At 46.0% G+C, this 19,386-nt stretch overlaps 1 protein-coding gene across 4 annotated transcripts in view; it reads left to right on the top strand.

The window, feature by feature from the left end:
• The window catches only part of HERC2 (HECT and RLD domain containing E3 ubiquitin protein ligase 2), a 2,956,340-nt gene that overhangs the window by 2,179,096 nt on the left and 757,858 nt on the right, over positions 1-19,386 (top strand). For all 4 annotated transcript variants that reach the window (XM_069636605.1, XM_069636607.1, XM_069636603.1 and 1 more), the window contains exon 70: positions 15,753-15,906. In XM_069636605.1, the coding sequence (XP_069492706.1) occupies positions 15,753-15,906 (154 nt within the window). The remainder of the gene's footprint in view (positions 1-15,752; positions 15,907-19,386) is intronic.

Raw genomic sequence — 19,386 nt, 5'->3', positions numbered from 1 at the left:
GTATGGTACCTCTTATCACCTTTAAAGTATGACCGGCCGTGAACTGTTGACATGTAAGGCAATTGCTGATAAAATTTGACACATGGGATGTTAACTCGGGACAAAACCAATCTTCTCTAATTCGTGCTGCTATTATTTCTTTACCTGTATGGGCAGGGTGATGTAATTGGTTCAAGGCGGTATTTAACAATGCCAATGGTATTACAACTTTCCCAGTGCCACCCTGGCGCCATAGTGCGTCGGTTGGTGACATTGTGCATCCTCTTTTCACCCATACTTCTTTTTCGGCCATTGGTGCAGCCGCTTGTAACTCCATAATCTGGGTGGCTGGGAGATGGGTGTACCCTTCTTTTATTAACATCTCCCTCGCTATTCCCCTCCCTCTCCCTCTCTGTGAGTCTGTGGGGTTCCATATCTCACCAAAATATGCAGCATATTTTGCATGTGCGTCTGCTGCTGCATTTCCTTTTGATATATAGTCTTCTCCATTGGTGTGTGCTGTGCATTTTACTAGGGCTAGTTCTTGGGGATCGTTTATTACTTCAATTAGTTCAGCCAACAAGAGGGCATGTTGTACTGGAGTGCCGTCAGCTCTCCTAAACCCTCTTCTTCTCCACTTTGATAGCCCTGAGTGGACAGTGGATGTAACATATGCACTGTCGGAATATATAGTAACTTTTTTATCAAAACTTTCCTTTAGTGCCAATATGAGTGCAACCAGTTCCGCCGCTTGAGCAGAGTAATGCTGTGGTAATTGTACACACTTAATAGCCACACACACTGGCGCTTCCATCATTTGTACTACTGCTGCCCCAGTCCTCCTTATCCCGTCTCCTTGATCAATAGTTGATGACCCATCAATAAACAAAAGCTCACCTCCCTCTAGTGCGTTTTCTTCAACTTTCCTAGTACATGAGTACATCTCAGTTACTTGGGTGCAGTCGTGGGCGTAATCTCCCTCTTCAATTACTTCTGCTAGGAACCTTGCAGGGTTAACCGTGCTACATCTAACAATTGCCAGTTCAGCTTTGGACAAAATAATCTCATAACCTGTTGCCCTCTGTGTCGTCAGTGTGGACTTAGGTTTATTCAATATCGCAAATAGTGCATGTTCTACAAATAGTGTAGTTGGACACCCCATAGTTATTGATGATGCTTTTTCTACTGCAAATGCAGCTGCAGCAAGACCTTGTTCGCAAGAGAATTGTCCTAACATTATTGGATCTAAGTGACCGCTGTAAAATGCTACTGGTTTATAGCCCATGCTAGTCTTTTGGGCCAATACTGCTTTCATTACTGCTGAGTCGCAATGTGAAAATATAAAAAATCGTCGCTCATAGTCTGGGGATGCTAGTACTGGAGCAGTTGATATTGCTTCTTTTAATTCATCAAATGCCTCCTTCATTTCCATAGTCCATCCCAACTTTTTCTCCCCTTTATTTGCTTCCTTCAAACCCTCAAGCAGGGGTCCTATGTAAGAGCTGTAATCAAATACCCATGCTCTACAGTAGTTGCACAGTCCCAGAAATTGCTGCAGTTCTCTTACAGTCTGTGGCACGGGAGTGCCTGATATTGCCTGTGCTCTTTGTGGTGCAATTCTTCTTCCATATTGTGATATCAGTTGGCCAATGTAAAGTACCTGTTCCTGACAGTATTGTATCTTTTCCATGTCTACCTTGTACCCCTTTTCAGCCAATATCGTCAACATTTTTAATGAGTCCTCTCTACATTTATCTTCATTTGTACTGCAAATTATTATGTCATCCACATACTGTAACACTGTGCTTTCCAACTCAACGTTACCCAAATCCATCTGTATTACCCTATTGAAAATTGAAGGTGATTCACAATATCCCTGTGGTAATCTGGTATGTTTCCACTTCCTATTTCGGTAAGTGAAGCTTGTCAAGTCTTGTGAGTCTGGGTGTAATGGTATTGAGAAAAAAGCATTTTTAAGGTCAATCACTGTAAACCGTGATGCTTCTGCTGGAATGCCACACAAAATTGTGGCCGGGTTTGCTGTTACTGGATACTCTGCTTCTACTATGTTGTTCAACGGTCTGAGGTCCTGTATGAACCGCCAAGACCCTCCTTTAGCCTTGCGCACCGGGTACACAGCTGTGTTGCATGGGGATTCTGAGGGGACCAATATGCCATTGTTTATAAGGGCTGTTATGGTTTCGTATATGCCCTCATCTGCCTCTCTTGACAATGGGTATTGTTTCACTCTTGGTAGTATGGCACCCTTTTTTAATTTTATCTTTACACCCCCTATGCTTTTAATGCATCCTACATCATAAGGGCTAATAGTCCATAATGATTTTGGCACCTTTGACATATCTTCTTTAAAAAATGGGACTGGTGTGCCAGCGGGTGCCTCAAGTGCCATTGCAATTTTCTGTGCCACTTGTTTGTGAGCCACTGTTAGCCACATTTCTACACTCATCATGAACACCATTTCATTTTCCTCCTTTTCTTCTGAAAACAACTCTTCATCTGACACCTGGGTCAGCCTACATCCTTCTGCTAGTGCTATCACCGCCCTCCATGCTCTCCCTTCTTTATCTTGGGCGTGCACAGCAACATAATCAGCTGTTGCAATAATGCTCTCAATGTCCACTGCAATGACCTTCCCTTCCAGTTCATTAGCTGGTGTTTCTGGTCGGAATAGATAGGCTGCTGGTCTCCTCCATATTTTCCCTCCTATCCCTGGCATCCATGCAAATGCCATGTCTGTTCCGTACTGGAATAGCTCGCCGTCTACTGGCTCCGCCCTGATCGCTATCTGTCCACAGTATGCTTGCAAAATCTGTCGTGCTGCAAGCATGTTAATCCCTGGAGTAGAGCAAATTATGCCATCCTCTGTAAAGGAGATCGTCATATTTAATCTGTTCATTATGTCCCTCCCCAGTATGTTTACTGGTGAGGCACTATAATACAAAAGTGGTACTGACAGATCGTAATCTCCAATAGATAGCGGAACGTTATCAGTAAATGGAACCAACCCTTTAGCCCCAGAAAACCCTTGTGTGTTCATGGCTTCGCCTGACATCTTAAACTTACCTTCCCTTATGCAAGACCGGGTCGCCCCGGTGTCAACAAGGAATGATAATTTTTTGTCACCTATCGTTACCTCTATGCGTGGCTCCTCCGCACTATTAGGTGTTACTGACAGGATGGGACACACCAAGGCCGTCTGTGGGCTGTCCTATTGGGGGTACAATGACTGGCCATTCCCTGTGTAAGGGTTGTGCCCCAACACCGTCACCCCACCCAATTGCGTTCGTTCAGGTTGTGGTGGTGGTTGTATTAACGCTGCACCAGTTACTTGTGGCAGGTATTGTTTTATTTGTTGTTGTGGTAGGGAATAGTGTTGGTCACTCCCTTGTGGTGACATCTGCTGTGGTTGTATGCCCTGCTGTTCTTGTGATGTCCTATGTTGTGCTTGTTCGTTCCATGCTGGTGTTCCTGGCCTGACCCTGCATGTACGTGACATGTGTCCTAATAGTCCGCAGCTCCAACACACGGGTGGTTCCCTGTTTTGCCATGGGAAGTTCCCTGTGTTGTCCTGGTATACTGGTTGCCCTGTCTGGTAGTTATTTCTGAGTCCCCCAGCCTGTTGTTGGGTATTATATCCGTATCCTCTTCCCCTCATAAACCCTCCTCTCCCTCTATTATAATTATAATACCCAGCTCCTTGCATTGGGTACCCTCCTCCCATGTTCTGTGCGTGTGATTGCAGAGGCAGCACTTGCTCTATTACCTCTTGTGGAGGCGCTATTTGAGCTGGATTTTGTGCAGCCACTACTTGCGTTGGGCTTTGGGCCATTGGTGTTGGCGCAGTTATTAGTGCCCCTTCCATGGTATATTTAGTAAGTTTTTTCTGTACTAATTTGGCCTCTTCTGTTTTCCTGTCCTCTTCCTTTTGTTTCATTTTTCCTTGCCATGTTCTACAGTGATGTACTATAGTCAGTTGTATTTCCGGCCATGGTTTTGCTTCCATCCCCACTACTTTCTTTAATTGTCTCTGAACTCCTTCTGGGAGCCCTTGTACTAGTATATGATAAAATATGGCTGGTGTTTTGTCCCATTGTTCTCTAGTTTCCATGCGCCACTTCTCTTGAATATCCTGGATATAATCAACAGGATCCTCGTTCTCACCCATCTTACGGGAAGTAATGGCTCCTATGTCTGATGTGTCTGGGTACTGCACTCTTAGTGCCTGCCATAGCGCATGTCTGCAGTTTGCAAATGGTGCCCCATCATGCGATGTGTTTGTTATTGTTACCCCATGGAATCCCGCTCTTTTCCAAATGTCATCCGCTCTATCCCCTAATATTGATATTAACAGGCCCTTAACATCTCCCACTGCTAGTTTCTGTCCTGCGGTGTGTTTTTCCATTTCATATATCCATTTACCCGCACCTCCACTTAATGATGGGAGCCTACATTTTATGTTTTCCTTATCCGTATGTTTCCAAGGTACATATTGTGGTCTAACCCCTCCTCTCTCCAGCAGTGGCATTACATTCTGTCTTGTGTCATCCTTTATGCTCCATGATGTTAACTCTTCACACCCCTCCTCTTCCCCCATTCCTTTTACTACTTCAAATCCTTCCTTACTACCTCTTCTCCTACCTCCCTCTTCTTCCTTTCCCCTTTTTTCATCCTTTCCTGTGTTCAATATTGGCACGTCTGTTTGCCTGTCTTGCCTGCGACTAGGGAGGTCCCTAAGCCGACATGCATAAGGTGTAACTTCGTCCATGAAGGGTGCGAGCTTTATTCTGTGCAGAGAGCGTGCAGTTGTTGAACATGTGGGGTGTGGCGTTAGAGAGCGTGATGGTGATGTGGGTGGCGTGTGTTGGTTGGTGAGCGTCGGTGGCGTGTGTTCGTTAGTTTGTGTTTCTCCCATTCTTTTCACTTCCTCCTTACTTCTCTCCAGCTCCTCCCATCTTCTACTCACCCATGGCGAATCTATGTTTGTTCTAGTGAGGTATAGCTTATCTAAGCTTTCCCTTTCACTCTTCCTTCCATCCTCACTACAAAAATCATTCATAAATTGCGCCCCCCACTCTGCCTTTTTTCCTTTTATTGTTACAGTTTTTAAGTCTATTAGGTCTCCCTCTTCCTTTCCGTTGTTACCACCTGTTCCCCTTAGTGCTGACGTTGTTGCTACCTCTCTATTTTTATATACTTCTCCCCATCTTTCACTCTCCCTCTTACTCTCCTCTCTCTCCCCTTCACTCCTCTCCTCCATCTCCCTACTATTTTCCTCTCTTTTCCTTTTTAATTCCTCCATTACTTCGTTGCTCATCTCTTCCAATATCCTTTCATCCTCTCTCCTCCTTTCCCATTTCACCCTTTCTCTTTCTACTATACTCTCTATTACCTTCCCCTCTTCATATTTTTTAGCTGTCTCTGATATTATCCTCCTCCTCCATATTTCCATTTCCTTTTCATTTTCTTCTTCTTCCTTCTTCTTCTCCCTCATCACTACTCTTGATACCCTTTCTGCTGCTGCTTTTACCCTTACAGCTTCCCTCTTTCTCTCCTCACTTTGCTCCCTTAATTTTTCCAATTCGTCCTTATCTTCTTTCCTTTTCCTCACTCTCTCTCTTTCCTCCCCCTCAAGTTGTTTTATCAGTTCATTCTGCTCATCCCTTAGTTTAGCTAATCTTTCCTCCAAAATCTCTTCCTTCTGCCGTAGCAGCTCCTCTCCCCTCATTTCACTCTCTCTTTCACTATCCTCGTTTGTTCTCTTTACCGCCTCCCTTTCCTCTCCAGTTAGTGATCCTCGTAATTTCAACAATATCTGTGCAGCTACCCACTCATCGTTTCCTATCTCTACAGTCTGCTCTTCTCTCCTCCCGTCCCCCATTGGTATCTTTCCATGAGCCACATATGGTGGAGGGCTGTATGCCGGGTTTGAGTATCCTTCAGCCGCCCTTAACTGTCCTTTTATTTCTCCTAATTCTCTTAAAGGGTACAACCCTCCCCCCTCTGTTTTCACTCCCGGTGTTAAGGGTATCTCATTGCTCGGTTCCTGTTTTATGTCAGCTAATTTATCAACCTTTCCTCCACCCAATTTTTCATTCCCCATATTCTTTGTTCCTTCACTCTCCTTTTCCCCATCCGTTCCTTCTTTCTTAATCTCCTTTTCTTCCGGTGTTTCCCCCATAGTGAACATTCCATTTGGTCCTGGTCTAGACCCCTGGAACATCCTCCATAAGTTAAACACCTCCACATGGTTTGCCAACTTCTTCCCCTTGTATGTATTGTGCAGATGGTTTAATAGTGACTGTTGGGCATATGGGTCAAAGCTACCATTAGGCGGCCATGGTGTCAACATTTTGTTGTCCGTCCCCTGGGTCCACTCTATGCTGTACTTAATTAACTTCTCCCTATGTGGTGGCAGTGTGGTGCATATATGTTGTAGTGGGGTAGTGAGGGTATTCCCCCACCCTCCCAACCCTCTCCCGTATGACATACTAGCGCACCCTTTCTTACCCTTCCCCTTGCTACCAGTTTGCAACATACAACCTTTTATTGCTTACCTTGCCCCGCAAGTGTGGGGACTTACGACAATCCTTTGACAATTTATGCAATGATAATAATCACAAAAAAAAAAAATTATAAAACAAATATATTTATGATGTTATATTATATTCCTTCCCCTACGGCCCCCTGCGGCCGAAGCGCACGCAGCCCCCTGCAGCTGCGTACCCCTTACGACGATCTTACACAGTCGTCCTTTTTCCCCGTTCTCCTCCCACCTTTACACTTGCCGTGGCCGGCGTTCTCCGTGCGCAGCCACGCCCCCTTCCCCTTCTCCTCTTTGATCCACTCGTTTATCGTTTATCTCCGTGTCCGCTCCTTTATCATGTTTCTCTTCCCCACCAGTGTCAAACCCAAAGCTTCTTGTGTTCACGATATCTTACTAAATCCCTACTGGTGACGTCACCTATTTCTTCGAACTACTGGTATATTCGTGTTATGTTCTTTAAATTCAAAATACACTTGCAATCTACCCCGCTAACCCTACAGCTGTCTTCCTGTCTCTCCTGGAACAAGGTAATCTCATCAATACTATAACCGGACTGCGCACGCTGCGTCGCCTCGCGTGTGATACGCCCCTCAACAGGAGGGCTTAACCAGCCAATTATCTTCCGTTTTGGGCAACTACGTAACTAGCCACCGCCCACAGGGAAACGTCATCTACCTATCGAGTTTCTTGCTCGAACAATAGGGAACCTCATCTACCTATCGAGTTTCTTGCTCGAACAATAGGGAACCTCATCTACTCATTGAATGATAAATGTCAAATCGTAGGAAACCACACACACCCACCCTCACACGTAGTCGCGATTTAGGCCAATCAGTGTCTTTCGAGCGGCTGCACGTGATGTTTTCGTGCCCCGCCCCCCTCTTTCGCGTAACGTTAGCTTTTTGTTGCGAGCGTCTGCACGTGTTGTTCTCGTGCCCTGCCCCCCTCTTTCGCGTAACGTTAGCCGCCTTCTCTCGCACTCAATTCACTACCATTCATTCCATTATCATCACTCAATTAAACCTTCACCCCACCTTTTTACAATACCTCCCTCCTCCCTTATTTACTTCCGCCCCCTCCCTCACAATTTCGCATTGCTTGTTGTGCGTGTCATGCTCACCAAGTTCCCTCGATGCAGGGCCGCTCGACTGCGTGCACCCCTCCAAGCGGCTCGCCACCTCCCCTCGTCTGGACCACGTCTGGACACTCGCCGACCGCGGGCGGGATACTTCTCAACCGGCTCCCGAGGGCCAATATCCGGATTGCGCTGTCCGGTCCTCTCGCAGCTCCGCGATGGTCCTGTAGTCCTCAGAAGGGGGCAACGGCAGAGGGGGCCGCGCCGCCGGGCCTCCCCGCAACGGGAGTGCCTGGAAAAATAAAAAATAAAAGTCGATCTTAAACAGATCTCAGCAGTGCCTCCAACTTGTCGGGGGGGAATTCTGCCGGGGTCGGCCGGGCCGTCCGCAGACCTCCGGGCAGGGAGGCCCCAACTCCTCCCGTGTATATCTCGGATCGAGACAGAGTATGAGGCACACACAAGGAGCAAGGCAACTTCTGTCGTTTATTATGCAAACGGCAGGGATGGGTCAAGGAGCGCACGCGTTCGTCCTGACACACACACAATAGTGGGGCTCGCAGGCCCTTTTTACTACATTATGACGCGCTACTTGCGTCATTCCAAAAAGTTACCAAAAGAACCTATCGCCACTCTTGATTGGTTGCTCGAGTGGTGGGGTTAGTATAGTACGCATATAGAGAATGATATTAGTGGTTAAGATGTAGTCAGGTGGTATATCTGGGTTGTCCCTACAATTAGATACATAAGAATTGTTACATGAAGACCCCTGAGGATTGGCTAACGTTACTGACGTCTGAGATAAGAACCTCATGTTCTGATTGGTGCATCCGTGAGCTCCCCAGCCTGGGACCACCGTTGTTCCCAGCACACGGTGCACCTGTGGTTGCAACAGTGTTTCAGTATGGGTACGTGCAGGCAATGTGAGGATTTATTCATAGGTGGGAGACTGACCGTTCCCACTGTAGCAGGTGTCCATTGAGCCTTTCAAGTGTGTCGGCCTGCGTCTCGTAGCGAGGTACCCAGACGCCTTTTCTCTCCTGGGTTTTGGCATCTCGTCAGGTTCGGCTTGGTCACGTGGGGAGGGACCGTGTTTGAGGCATAATTCTGCACAATTAATATTGTTTTTCCACTGTATGTCTGGTTTAATTTGCAGATATGATTTTAACATTGGTACGTGGAGTGCGAGGTTGCAACATCGTGCCTTTGAAGATTTGTTTCTTGACTGTGGGTTTGCAACATTACGACCTTGGCTGGTTGCTCCACTGGGTTCTTTCTGCAGGCTCAGCAACCTGACTTTTGCTTTGTTAATGTCCACGGGAACTCTTGCTTGAGGCCTACTTGGGCCTGGTGCACGAGTAATCCATTTAGTGCATGGATGCTTTAGGTTATAGTGGCATACAGTTTCATGGCCAGTATCGTGTTTCCATTATATCTCTCATGATGGTAACGGGTTTCAAGAGAAGCGTGAGCAAGCGTTATAAATGAGCTCATGGTGCGTCTTGCATTTCTGCATTCTGAAAGCCTATGTAAAAATAATAAAGATGCACGTCCGTGAATAAGCCTGTCGCCTACGTCAGAGCACTGAGTATGTTCTTCGTGTAGATTGGTGTGGAAATGTTCAGCGTGTATAATAGTTCAGCGGTGCTTCCCGTTATCTAGGTCGTCATGGCATCTCTAACGATGTGTAGATTTCAGTCTAGTTGGTCCGTGCCGCAGGTGTCGGCATGGCCAGTGCGGGCTGTTGGGCAGGCAGATGGACACATCCGTATGTTTCTGTACCAGGGTATTTGGTCATCTGGTAAATGGGCAAACTCTTCTCGTGGCGGGTGTCTGGGCCGCGACCCTCTAGGCCAAGCGCGAGAGGTGAAGGACGGGAGTCTGGTTTTCCATTCTCCCACTTCACCGCATAAGTCCTTCTTTCCTTTAGGATTCACATTCAGTATGGTTTGAATGATCTGTGTTGTCCCAGTTTCTTTTAAGCATTCTCTCATAGACGTTAATTGTGCATTTTGTTGACGAGAAAACATTTGTATTTGTCCTTCATATCTTCCTTGATGCTATCTTATTGAAGAGGGTGTAGATATCTTTGACTCTGGGATTTCCTCCTTGTCCCCACAGGGGCACTCCCTCCCGGTGAGGTCCTGCTTGCCTCTACCCCTAGGTAGGGTGTTACGTAGCAGGCTCACCTCCCTAGCCTCACAAGGAAAGGCTCCCCCTTGGGGAGAAGTGACGGAATCCTGCGATTTGTCACAGCTGTTACTCCACAGGTTCTCAGGAAATTGAACCTGTTCGGAACCACAATGATCCTGATCGCCCCAGACTGGGCATGGAGACCATGGTATCCAGAATTCCTGGACATGTCCATCTGCCCTCCCTGGCGCCTTCCTGGGAGAGTCAACTTGCTCTCCCATTCGGAGGGATGGTTCCTCCATCAGAACCTCAGCAGCCTGAACCTTGATGCTTGGCTATTGAGAGGCTGAAATGCAAGGAGTGAGACTTGTCGGACAACATCCTTGATGTGCTCCTTTCAGCTTGGAGCCCTGCTAGGAAATCTATTTATGCCTGTGGGTGGTGTAATTTTTTGAATCGGTGCCGGGAGTGGTACCTGGATCCTATATCCTGTCCTCTATCCCCTGTGTTGGATGTTCTGCTTCTTTGAACCAGGCAGGCCTGCAGATTTCGGTATTCAAGTGGTCCCTGGAACAGGGCTCGTTTTTCACAATCAACCACTTTTGAGTAGTTCTTGCAGGGTTTGTGTAGCCACCTCACAAATGTGTGGTTCCGGCGTGGGATTTAAATTTAGTTTTAACGTTTCTTAGAGGCACTCTGTTTGAGCTCCTTCATTCCTGTTGCATTAGATTGCTCACCCGTAAGGTGATTTTCTGGTTGACCTCACTTCTGCGAGATGGGTGAGTGAACTCCAGGCATTGTCTGTTTTACCTCCCTAATTGTTTTTTTAGAAAGAGAAGGTGACATTGGGAATGAGACCCTCCTTTACATCTTGCTCAGAAGATCCATCTTCCTGTATTTTTTCCTACCTCCTCCCACTTCAACCCCTACCATATCTCTTGTGCTTCGTATTTCTCCACACCAAGACAGCCGAGCATGCACCTCCACCTATTCTAGTCTATATATTATACCTAGACTTATAGTTTGACCTACAAACCTGAAACCTGTTTATACATGCCATCTGTCAGATAGCCTGCTAGATTGCCTCTGACTTTTCTAAGTTATGCCTTGTACCTGTTCATAGGGTATATATATTCTTGCATTTATCTTTTGTCTATGTGCTCCTTATATTCATGCCAATCACTGTAACAAGATTAAGCTTTCTTGTATACTGTTGCGCCCGGCTTCCCAAGGGTTTGGTGTGCATTACCAAATAAACAAACAAACCTCACCCTTCCAAGGCAGAGGAATGATTCCATCAGCTGGACCTGGTACAGGCCCTTAGGTTCTACATCTCTCGTACTAGAAAGGCTAGGAAAGATGACCAGCTTTTTGTTGGTTACGCTGGTGCTGGGGTCGAAGGGGAGTACCAGTATTGGATATTTGCTAGGTGGCAACGTGTGGACCTCTTTGCACATGTCTGCTGAGAATTAGCGGGTCAGGATGCCCGTTTTGGTACAGCAGACCTCCACAGTTTTCGTTTTTAGGTGGCGTTCTTGTTTCCTCCCTCCTCCAGGTTTACATACTGCTTTGGGAGTATATCATAGATGAGGAATCCATGGGAGGAAAGAATCCATTAGAAGAACAAATAACTTAACTCACGGTAATGTTTTTTCTGATGAATGTTCCTCCCACTGATTCCTCATTGCTCTCCCTACCTGCCCCTCTATGCGGAAAGCTAGTACACCATCGGTTCTATGGTCCCTCAGCTTCACAGTGTCAGGGGAGAAAACGTGGAACAGAGGGCACAGCGCCACTATATATACTGGCCCTGACATCCATTCCGGCGTAGAGGCGTCTGACAGAGCCGGCGTGGCGCTGCATTTCTACCTCCGGCAGTAGAAAAGTTTCCATAAAGCAGCTGCACTTGGGTATGGATATCATAGATGAGGAGTCCGTGGGAGGAATATCCATTGTAATGGACATTACAGAGAGGTAAGCAATTTGTTCTTCTGATGTGGTGGCAGCTCGTGTCAGGAGGGAATTAATTCATACTGTCCCTTACATGGACAGATTTGACTCATTCATGCATCTTCAGTGGAGTTGCCATCGGCGCCTCATCTTCTGCAGGCTTTTTTCTTCTTCAATTTGTAGACATTTAAGGTAACCCCATCCAAATTGCTCAAGTTCATTGGGATGTACTGGACACTCGAGTATGGAGTGCTTTTCCTCCCCAGTAGACGGTCAACGATGCATAGCAGATGGTCTACATGTTCCAGTCCAGTGCTCTCCTGCCAGCCTTGGCCTTCTTGTGCCTCATGCCGTCTTGCCTGTTTCTGGTCCTAGAGGCCCGATTGAGGTTGTTCCAATAGCTTCTCTTCTGTCAATGGTCCCAGTGTCCGTGCAACAGAACATACCTTTTACAGGTCTCAATTTAAGTGTCTCAGGATCCCCTAAACTGGGTCTAAGACGCAGCTTGGTGAGGAGAGAACCTGTACAGCATGCTTGGCCGGAGATAGCCTGTCAAGGACACGTCCTTTGCAATTAATAAGGAGCACAACTTCAGTACCGTACAGTGAGAAGCCTTTGCTCCATGGCAGATTCAAGGCTCCACATGAAGTTTTTGGAATTGCGAGCGATCAGGCTGGCCTTGATAACCGTCCGTTCATTCCAAGGGAAATGTGTCCTGATCTTAAGGGACATAGGGAGGAATTAATGGGCACAACTAATTTTCTTTGCTTTAGTGTTGAATTGCTAATATTTGAAAAAAAGTTTATTTGGTCATGTCGCCAAATGCCTTCCCGTTTGCGGGGGGTGGTTAAGAAATAATGATACACAAGTGGCTGGATTGGTTTTTCCAGTCTACTGGAAGGACCTACGTGGGCACCCCCACTAAGCATTACTTGAGTTCATTGGGTTATGCATTGATATTCGTTGAAGAATCTTGACAAACTTGCTTGATTCAAATGTAGGTATATTTATTGTTTAATTACACTTTCTAGTAGGCCTCTTGCAAAAATGATATTGTCCAATGCATTTCAGTCTATTCATAGGAGAGGTGATGAAGCATAAAAATGATAAAACTCAACCATGCCCTTTGGAACACCATACACACAGACTAGTTCAACCGACATGCAAACGTGCCAAAGCAGGTGGCTCGAGCTTCAGTCATAGCTGCGAAGCAATGAACTCCCTCCCACTCAAACTCAGATCAGAAGACTCCTACAGGGCTTTCCGCAAAGCCCTCAAAACATGACTCTTCAATTAACCCTCCTTGCTTCATGCATCTGACTGCATCCTTATTCCTATAGCCTCATGCATGTACTCCTCTAACTGTAATGTATTTACTTCTTTGACGGTATATATCACTGTAATTATGTTTACAATCTATTGTGCCTAAGGGCCTCTTGTAACTGGTGCACCCTGATGCCTGAGGACGTGTGCACACTATACAAATGAATACATCTCCCTTAAAATGACCTTGTACTTGACCTTGCTTCTTCCTGCAAGGGTGGATCAATTCTTGCATGCAGTTGGGCTAACCCCCCACCCAAACATGAGCATGCTCAATCCACATGCTGCCTGCAAAATGGTTGAGACGCATAGAGTGGGGCCTGTCCTAGATGTACTCCTTTAAGCCAGGAAGACTGCTACCAAATCTGTCCACGCCTGCAGATGTTGGAATTGTTCTGCTTGTTGCCATTTTAAGGATCTGGAGCCTTTCAATTTCTACTACTTCAGCTGTCAGACTATCGGTTCTCCTTGGAAAGACAAGGTTAACAGATGGTACAATGAACGTTTTTTTTACAGGCATCTGTTTTCAAGAGGACTGACATGCAGTTTGAAAAAGGTTATACCAATATATTCCACCTGCACGTAGTTGTTTCGGTTTGGCACTTGAATTTGGTTCTCACTTTTTGATGGTGGCTCCCTTTGATCGTTTAAACTCCTGTTCATTGTGATTATCTTTTAAGGTTGTTTCCCTGGTGCCAGGAGGGTCAGCGAGATTCATGATTTGTCCTGTAAACTATTTTAATTACTCTTTTCAAAAGAGAACGTATCTTCCTTTTTAGCTAAGGTGTGGTGTCTTGAGTTTCATTTGGCACTGAAAAAGCCCCATCCTTTTTGTTCCCCCTTGCCCCCCAGCCCCCTCATTTCATTGAAGTCCTTGAGTTTGTGTGTTTCTCACACTGGGAAATTTAGAAAAGATGATCAGCTTTTTGTGTCTTAGTTGTAACCCAGATGGGTAAAGCAGTGTCCTAACAAACATGTTATCTAGATGGATTGTGTTGTGCATCTCCGAATGTTAAGAATTGGCTGGGAAGGTGGTGCTGGTGGGTCTACAGGCCCATTCCTCTAGGGGTGTAGCAGGCTATGACTGCTTGCTATGAGGAGTTCTGCATTTAAATGTGTCAAGCGGAGCATTGATGCACACTTTCTCAAAACATAGTTTGGACTCCTTATCGGGTCAAGATGCTTGCTTTGGCATGGCTGTTTTACAGAATATCTCGCTTTGAAAGTTGGTTCTCACTCCATTTGCCTTTACTGCTGTGTGTGTCTAAGATCAGGAATCCATCAGAAAGAACATTACCAGTGGTAAATCATTTGTTTTTACGTCACAAAATGGCATTTAAGTGTTGTGTTGGATCTGGCTCGGGGATAGACTGCGCCACCTGGTGGCTGATGAAAACTTGAAAACTTCAGAATGAGACTATATCTGAGGTGTATATTATGAGGTGAGTAATGTGTGGGGAGGAATCATCGTAACAGTCAGAAACCACATTACAGGAGGGACTTTTTTTCCTTTACAGTATAGTGAGAAAATCTCTCGTTTATTGCTGATTGAGAGAGGGTGATGATCTCGGGGGGGCCTTTGGGAACCAGCCCTGGAGGTGATTCAGAGGGGATCCAGCAGTTGTCCCAGTAGTTGTCCCAGTCCTCACACAGAGGTTCCACAGTGGCAAATGTCGGAGAAGAACCCTTGTACTATTCCTGTAGCCATTAGGTAGAGCTATATCCTGAATTAGGCTTCTAATGGGAAAATGGACCCAGCAATCTGAATAAACAGTTACTCCAAGAGCACACCTATGAAAAGAGGCACAAGCCTCTTGATGTGGAGATGTTCAGACATGGTCAGATTGAGAGTTTTGTTGCAGTGAGAGGACGAAATGCATAATCAGTCAGAACCTTCATTATAAAGTCACAGAACAGGAGGATGCAGAGCTAACAGAACCACATGTTAGAACAAGTAAGGTAAAGGAAGCGGTAGTGCCTACTTGAAATATGGGCCAAATCCTGTGGTAGTTCATTTGCATTTACTCTTAACCTGAGGCCCTAGAAGAGAAAGTATGAGCTCTGGGGAACTTAGCCTTGACGTGGAGGGAAGAGGTCTCCTACCGAGACCAGGTATTGTCTATTATTACCCATAGACACAAGAGTTGCCTGTGTTGATATTGATCAAATGGTGCCTAGTAGGTTGACTCTGTTTATGTTGAATACTGCAGTTCCACTATCTCTATTCTTTTGAATATAGAATATAACTGGTTTACAACATCCATTTGTGTGCAAGTGTTGTGCTCCTCCTTGCTCATGACAATACAACATATACTTTATATATGGGAGTTAATTTGTTTGAATCTCAAACTGTGATTTTACATGAAACAATGTTACTCTCTTTAGCTGTTGAATCTAGAGCATGCACTCGGTGCCCTGTGGCGAATGATAGCTTTTCAAAAATTAGATCTACAGAAATGAAGCTTGGATAGCAGAGTTTGGAAATTATAATGGGTTGTTTCACTAGACCTCAACATTTTTATTCAATTGTTCAGATAGTGGTGTTGCACGTTATGCATTTTAGGAGTACCAATTAACTTATCCTTAGAAGATAGTGAATAAAAGCACTATGAAATACCAAGAAATGAAGAACTGAGGAGACATTACATTGTAGGGTTACTCTTCTTCTGAAGGTAAGTGATGTATTTCCTATTGTTCTTGTTGGAAGTAATTGTGTTCTTTTTCTAGGTTGCTGACATGTTGTTGGAGCTGTGTGTCACAGAATTGGAAGATGTGGCAACAGATTCGCAGAGTGGTCGTCTCTCTTCCCAACCAGTGGTGGTGGAAAGCAGTCATCCGTATACAGATGATACGTCCACCAGTGGCACAGTCAAAATACCAGGTATGTGATATTTTTGCTCTGTCATAGGAAACCAATAAGAGACCTGGTAAATAAATTGAGCCAAGGCTTTTTGTATTTGATGCACAAGAGTAAAATGTTTACTGTTGATGCACTGTTTTTAAAAGTGTATTACAGCCAATCACGATGGAATGTACATTAAGTGTTTGAACCTATAAATGCTTAACATTTTTTCTTTCAAATTGCTTGTATTTGGGCTGACATGGGATTTATCTAACCAGACTATTGCCAGAGAGCTTTTCCTCCGGATAGCACTTTCAGGTTGGCAGAGAGGGGAAAGAGTGAGGAATACAAATAAGCAGTAGCACATTGTTGGGAACGATTTCTAATGGATTATGTTCTCCTGCGGATTTTTCATCTTATTTATTTATTCTTCTGCTTTGCAGCTTTCAAACTTTTTCCCAGCATGGGTCATTGTGCACACAGGCATCAATGGCGGTCGAGTCGTCTCCGTGACCGGATGTGACGTAGATGCGATTAGAAATAGCCTGCTCGGTGCCCATGACCTCAGTTCCTTTTTTCTGCAATCCCAGCATTCTACTCTGGAACTTTGCTTTAGAGATTCTCTGACACACTTATTTATCTTCAAAAATATTTTGCTTTTTTGCAGCCTTTGTCAACAAGTCTACTCTGAAACCCTGCGTGATTACGCCGCAAATGTTTCGCTTACCGATCCTCACAGGGTTTTTCTTTGGTGCCTCAGTACCGATCACATCATGGTTGATTACAGCTCATGTCAGGTCATGACACTAAAGGCCTTAAAGCAGAGAGCAATCCTAATTGCCCCTAGGTCGATCATCTTCAAAGTCTCCAAGTAAGACACTATTGAAGATTCGACACAACGAAAAGAGCTCTGTGGCTGATATAACGCCAGAGAAGGAGAAAACAGTTGAAAAAACACTGTAAGAAGACAGTTGAGGATCCTTCAAGTAGATTCATCCCAAAATCTATTAGGGATTTTGTCCTCTTTTCAGGACTCGTTGGATGAGACTTCGGGCTTGAGCCCATGGGTCGTCCTCAAAGTCAAGAGGAGTTCCAGGATGAGGAAAAGAGGTTCTCCAACTTGGCTTTAGCCATGCATCACCTAAGTGGTTGGACACTTCTCCTGAGGGGGAATTTCAGCAGGGAGATCCTAGAGCCCATACAAATATGGCATATAGGAAAATTATGGCTAAGGTGATGGATGCCTTAGGTTAGCGGCCTGCACCTGGTGACGTAACAGAATGTGACTTGACTGACATTCTGGACAAGGGCACATCAGTTGAACCCATCCTCTGATTGCATAATGCCATCAAAAATAAATCCTATCTTAGAACTCTGGAAGTCTTCCTGCTTGGGGCCAGAAATCCACTAGGATTTTGCCACGAAGTACAAACCAGCCCTACCTGACCCGGAATTCCTAACCAGACATCTGGCCCATGATGGTGTAGTAGTACAGGCTGTGACTCTGGGCAATAAGGTAAGCGCCTGTCCATACCTGACCCCTCCCCCGACAGAGATGACGAGCGTTATTTATGACGCATTAGCAAAAAAAATGTTTTGCCTCTGGCAGTATGGCGGGCACTCAAGGCAGTTTATGCTTCATGTGCACTGTCAAAGTACACGCGCCCCCTCTGGTCTGTGATAGCTGAGATAGCCGAGCAGAAAGTGAGATGAGCAATGGTTTCCTCAACTTAGTGGAGGATGGCAAGGTAGCAATGCGCCAATCCCTACAGTCGGGACTCGGCACAGCCGATTGTGTCGGGAGATCAATGGCAGCAAGTTCTGGCATGCGAAGATGCACCTCGCTGAGAAAATCAGAATTTGCGCAGGACGTCCAAGCGATGCTGCTTGGACATGCCTTTGACGGCTCATATCTTTTTTTTGCCCAAAAGGCAGATGACAGCCTTGAGAAATTGCAGGAATCCAAGGATGCAGCAAAGTCCTTAGGTGCAGCGATTAGGCAACCTGCCCAACCTTCCACTCAATGGAAAAGCAAACCTTTTTGTTTCAACAATATGGACAAAAAGGCAAACAGCCCGCTCCCGTCAATGACAAGGCCAGAGATACAGAGGAGGCAAGACACAGGCTGCTTCCACGTCTGTCACCTCCAGTGTCGGCCCCCGCCGCAAAACCTTTTTGTTTCTCTCAAATTAGGCTTTACTGGCATTTTTTCAAGAGCGGTACCACCAAACAGCCTCCATTGATGCAACAGAGGTAATAAGATGAACTTTAGAAAGCTCTAACGCCTATTAGGGAAACCAAATCCATCTTCAGCCTTCTGCCAGCAATAACAGCCATTGAACCTTGAACCTAAACCCCCGCTCCCATACCTCCCTTCCATCCCCCCCCCCCTTGGGTCCACCCAACTATGGCTCATTCCCATCTAGTCAACTTGGCATGTCATACCACGGCAGTGTCTGGTGGCATTGGAGTCTCCTGAATTTCTGGGCCTTTGCGGGCGGTCCCTTTATGCCTTTTAACCATTTCCATCCCTCCCTGGGCGTAGTGTTTCCACTGTGGTGCTTCAGGTGCGCCCAGTCCAATTTGCCTGTGGTTCACCGACTCAGTCTACCCTAGGTGACACATATTTATTCACAAACTCTGCCCCATTCCATCTCCAATGCCCCTCCAACCCTGTGGAACCCCACCGTTATTCATTCCATCACATACATACTTTTGGCCACACTGATCCATTCCTTTTTGCTTGGGGTGTGCGCATTCTTCCATCGAGTCAGACATGCCCTGGCTGCAAGTAGCAGACCAGCCACTATCGGAGGGAGTCCGAAGCACCCTCCCTCAACCTCTTCTAATCAAACCAAGACCAACAATGGGGATTTCGCTCTGGGTATACCCTTGAGCTCCTTGGTCCATCTCAGGATCTCATCCCAGAACACCTGGACTCTTGGACACCCCCACATGTGCCAGTAATCTGCCTTGATCCCACATTCTCGCCAACACAAGTGGCTGACATTCTGTTACATCTTAGAAAGTCTATCCGGGTCGTACTGCCACCTGTGTAGGAGATTGATTGCATGGAGTTTATATTGGCAGGATATTGAGGTCTGAGAGGCGCCCTCGCAGAGTTTATCCCAACAAGGTAAGTCCACGCCTCCTTTCTCCTTAGGAAGGCAGAAGGTTCCCCGTGGGTATCCTGGCTTTTTTCCCCCGCGACAGGAATTTCAGCGTGGTGCCCCTAGCATCTCTAAAAAAACAAGTCTGGGATTTGGATGGGTAACATCTGGAAGAAGTAGAGGATTTAGGGAGGAAGACCATTTTGAGGGCGTTGAGGCGTCCCAGCCCGGAGACTGTGAGCTTGCTCCATTTCTCCAGGTCCTTTTTATGTTTGCCCATCAGTGGAGTGAAGTTAACCTTGAGAAGCTCTCCAAGATCCCTAGTTTCATTGATCCCCAGGTACCTGAGGGGCCCCAGGCTGACATCAACTCCCAGGGGCGCGAATCTGGCTACGTTCTGGTCTGCAGT

This window comes from Ambystoma mexicanum, chromosome 7p, assembly GCF_040938575.1.
Source record: "Ambystoma mexicanum isolate Mex_15411 chromosome 7p, UKY_AmexF1_1, whole genome shotgun sequence".
In the NCBI taxonomy this organism is placed as follows: domain Eukaryota; kingdom Metazoa; phylum Chordata; class Amphibia; order Caudata; family Ambystomatidae; genus Ambystoma; species Ambystoma mexicanum.
The sequence above is the reverse complement of the archived record's forward strand: the minus strand, read 5'-3'. Positions and strand labels throughout refer to the sequence as shown.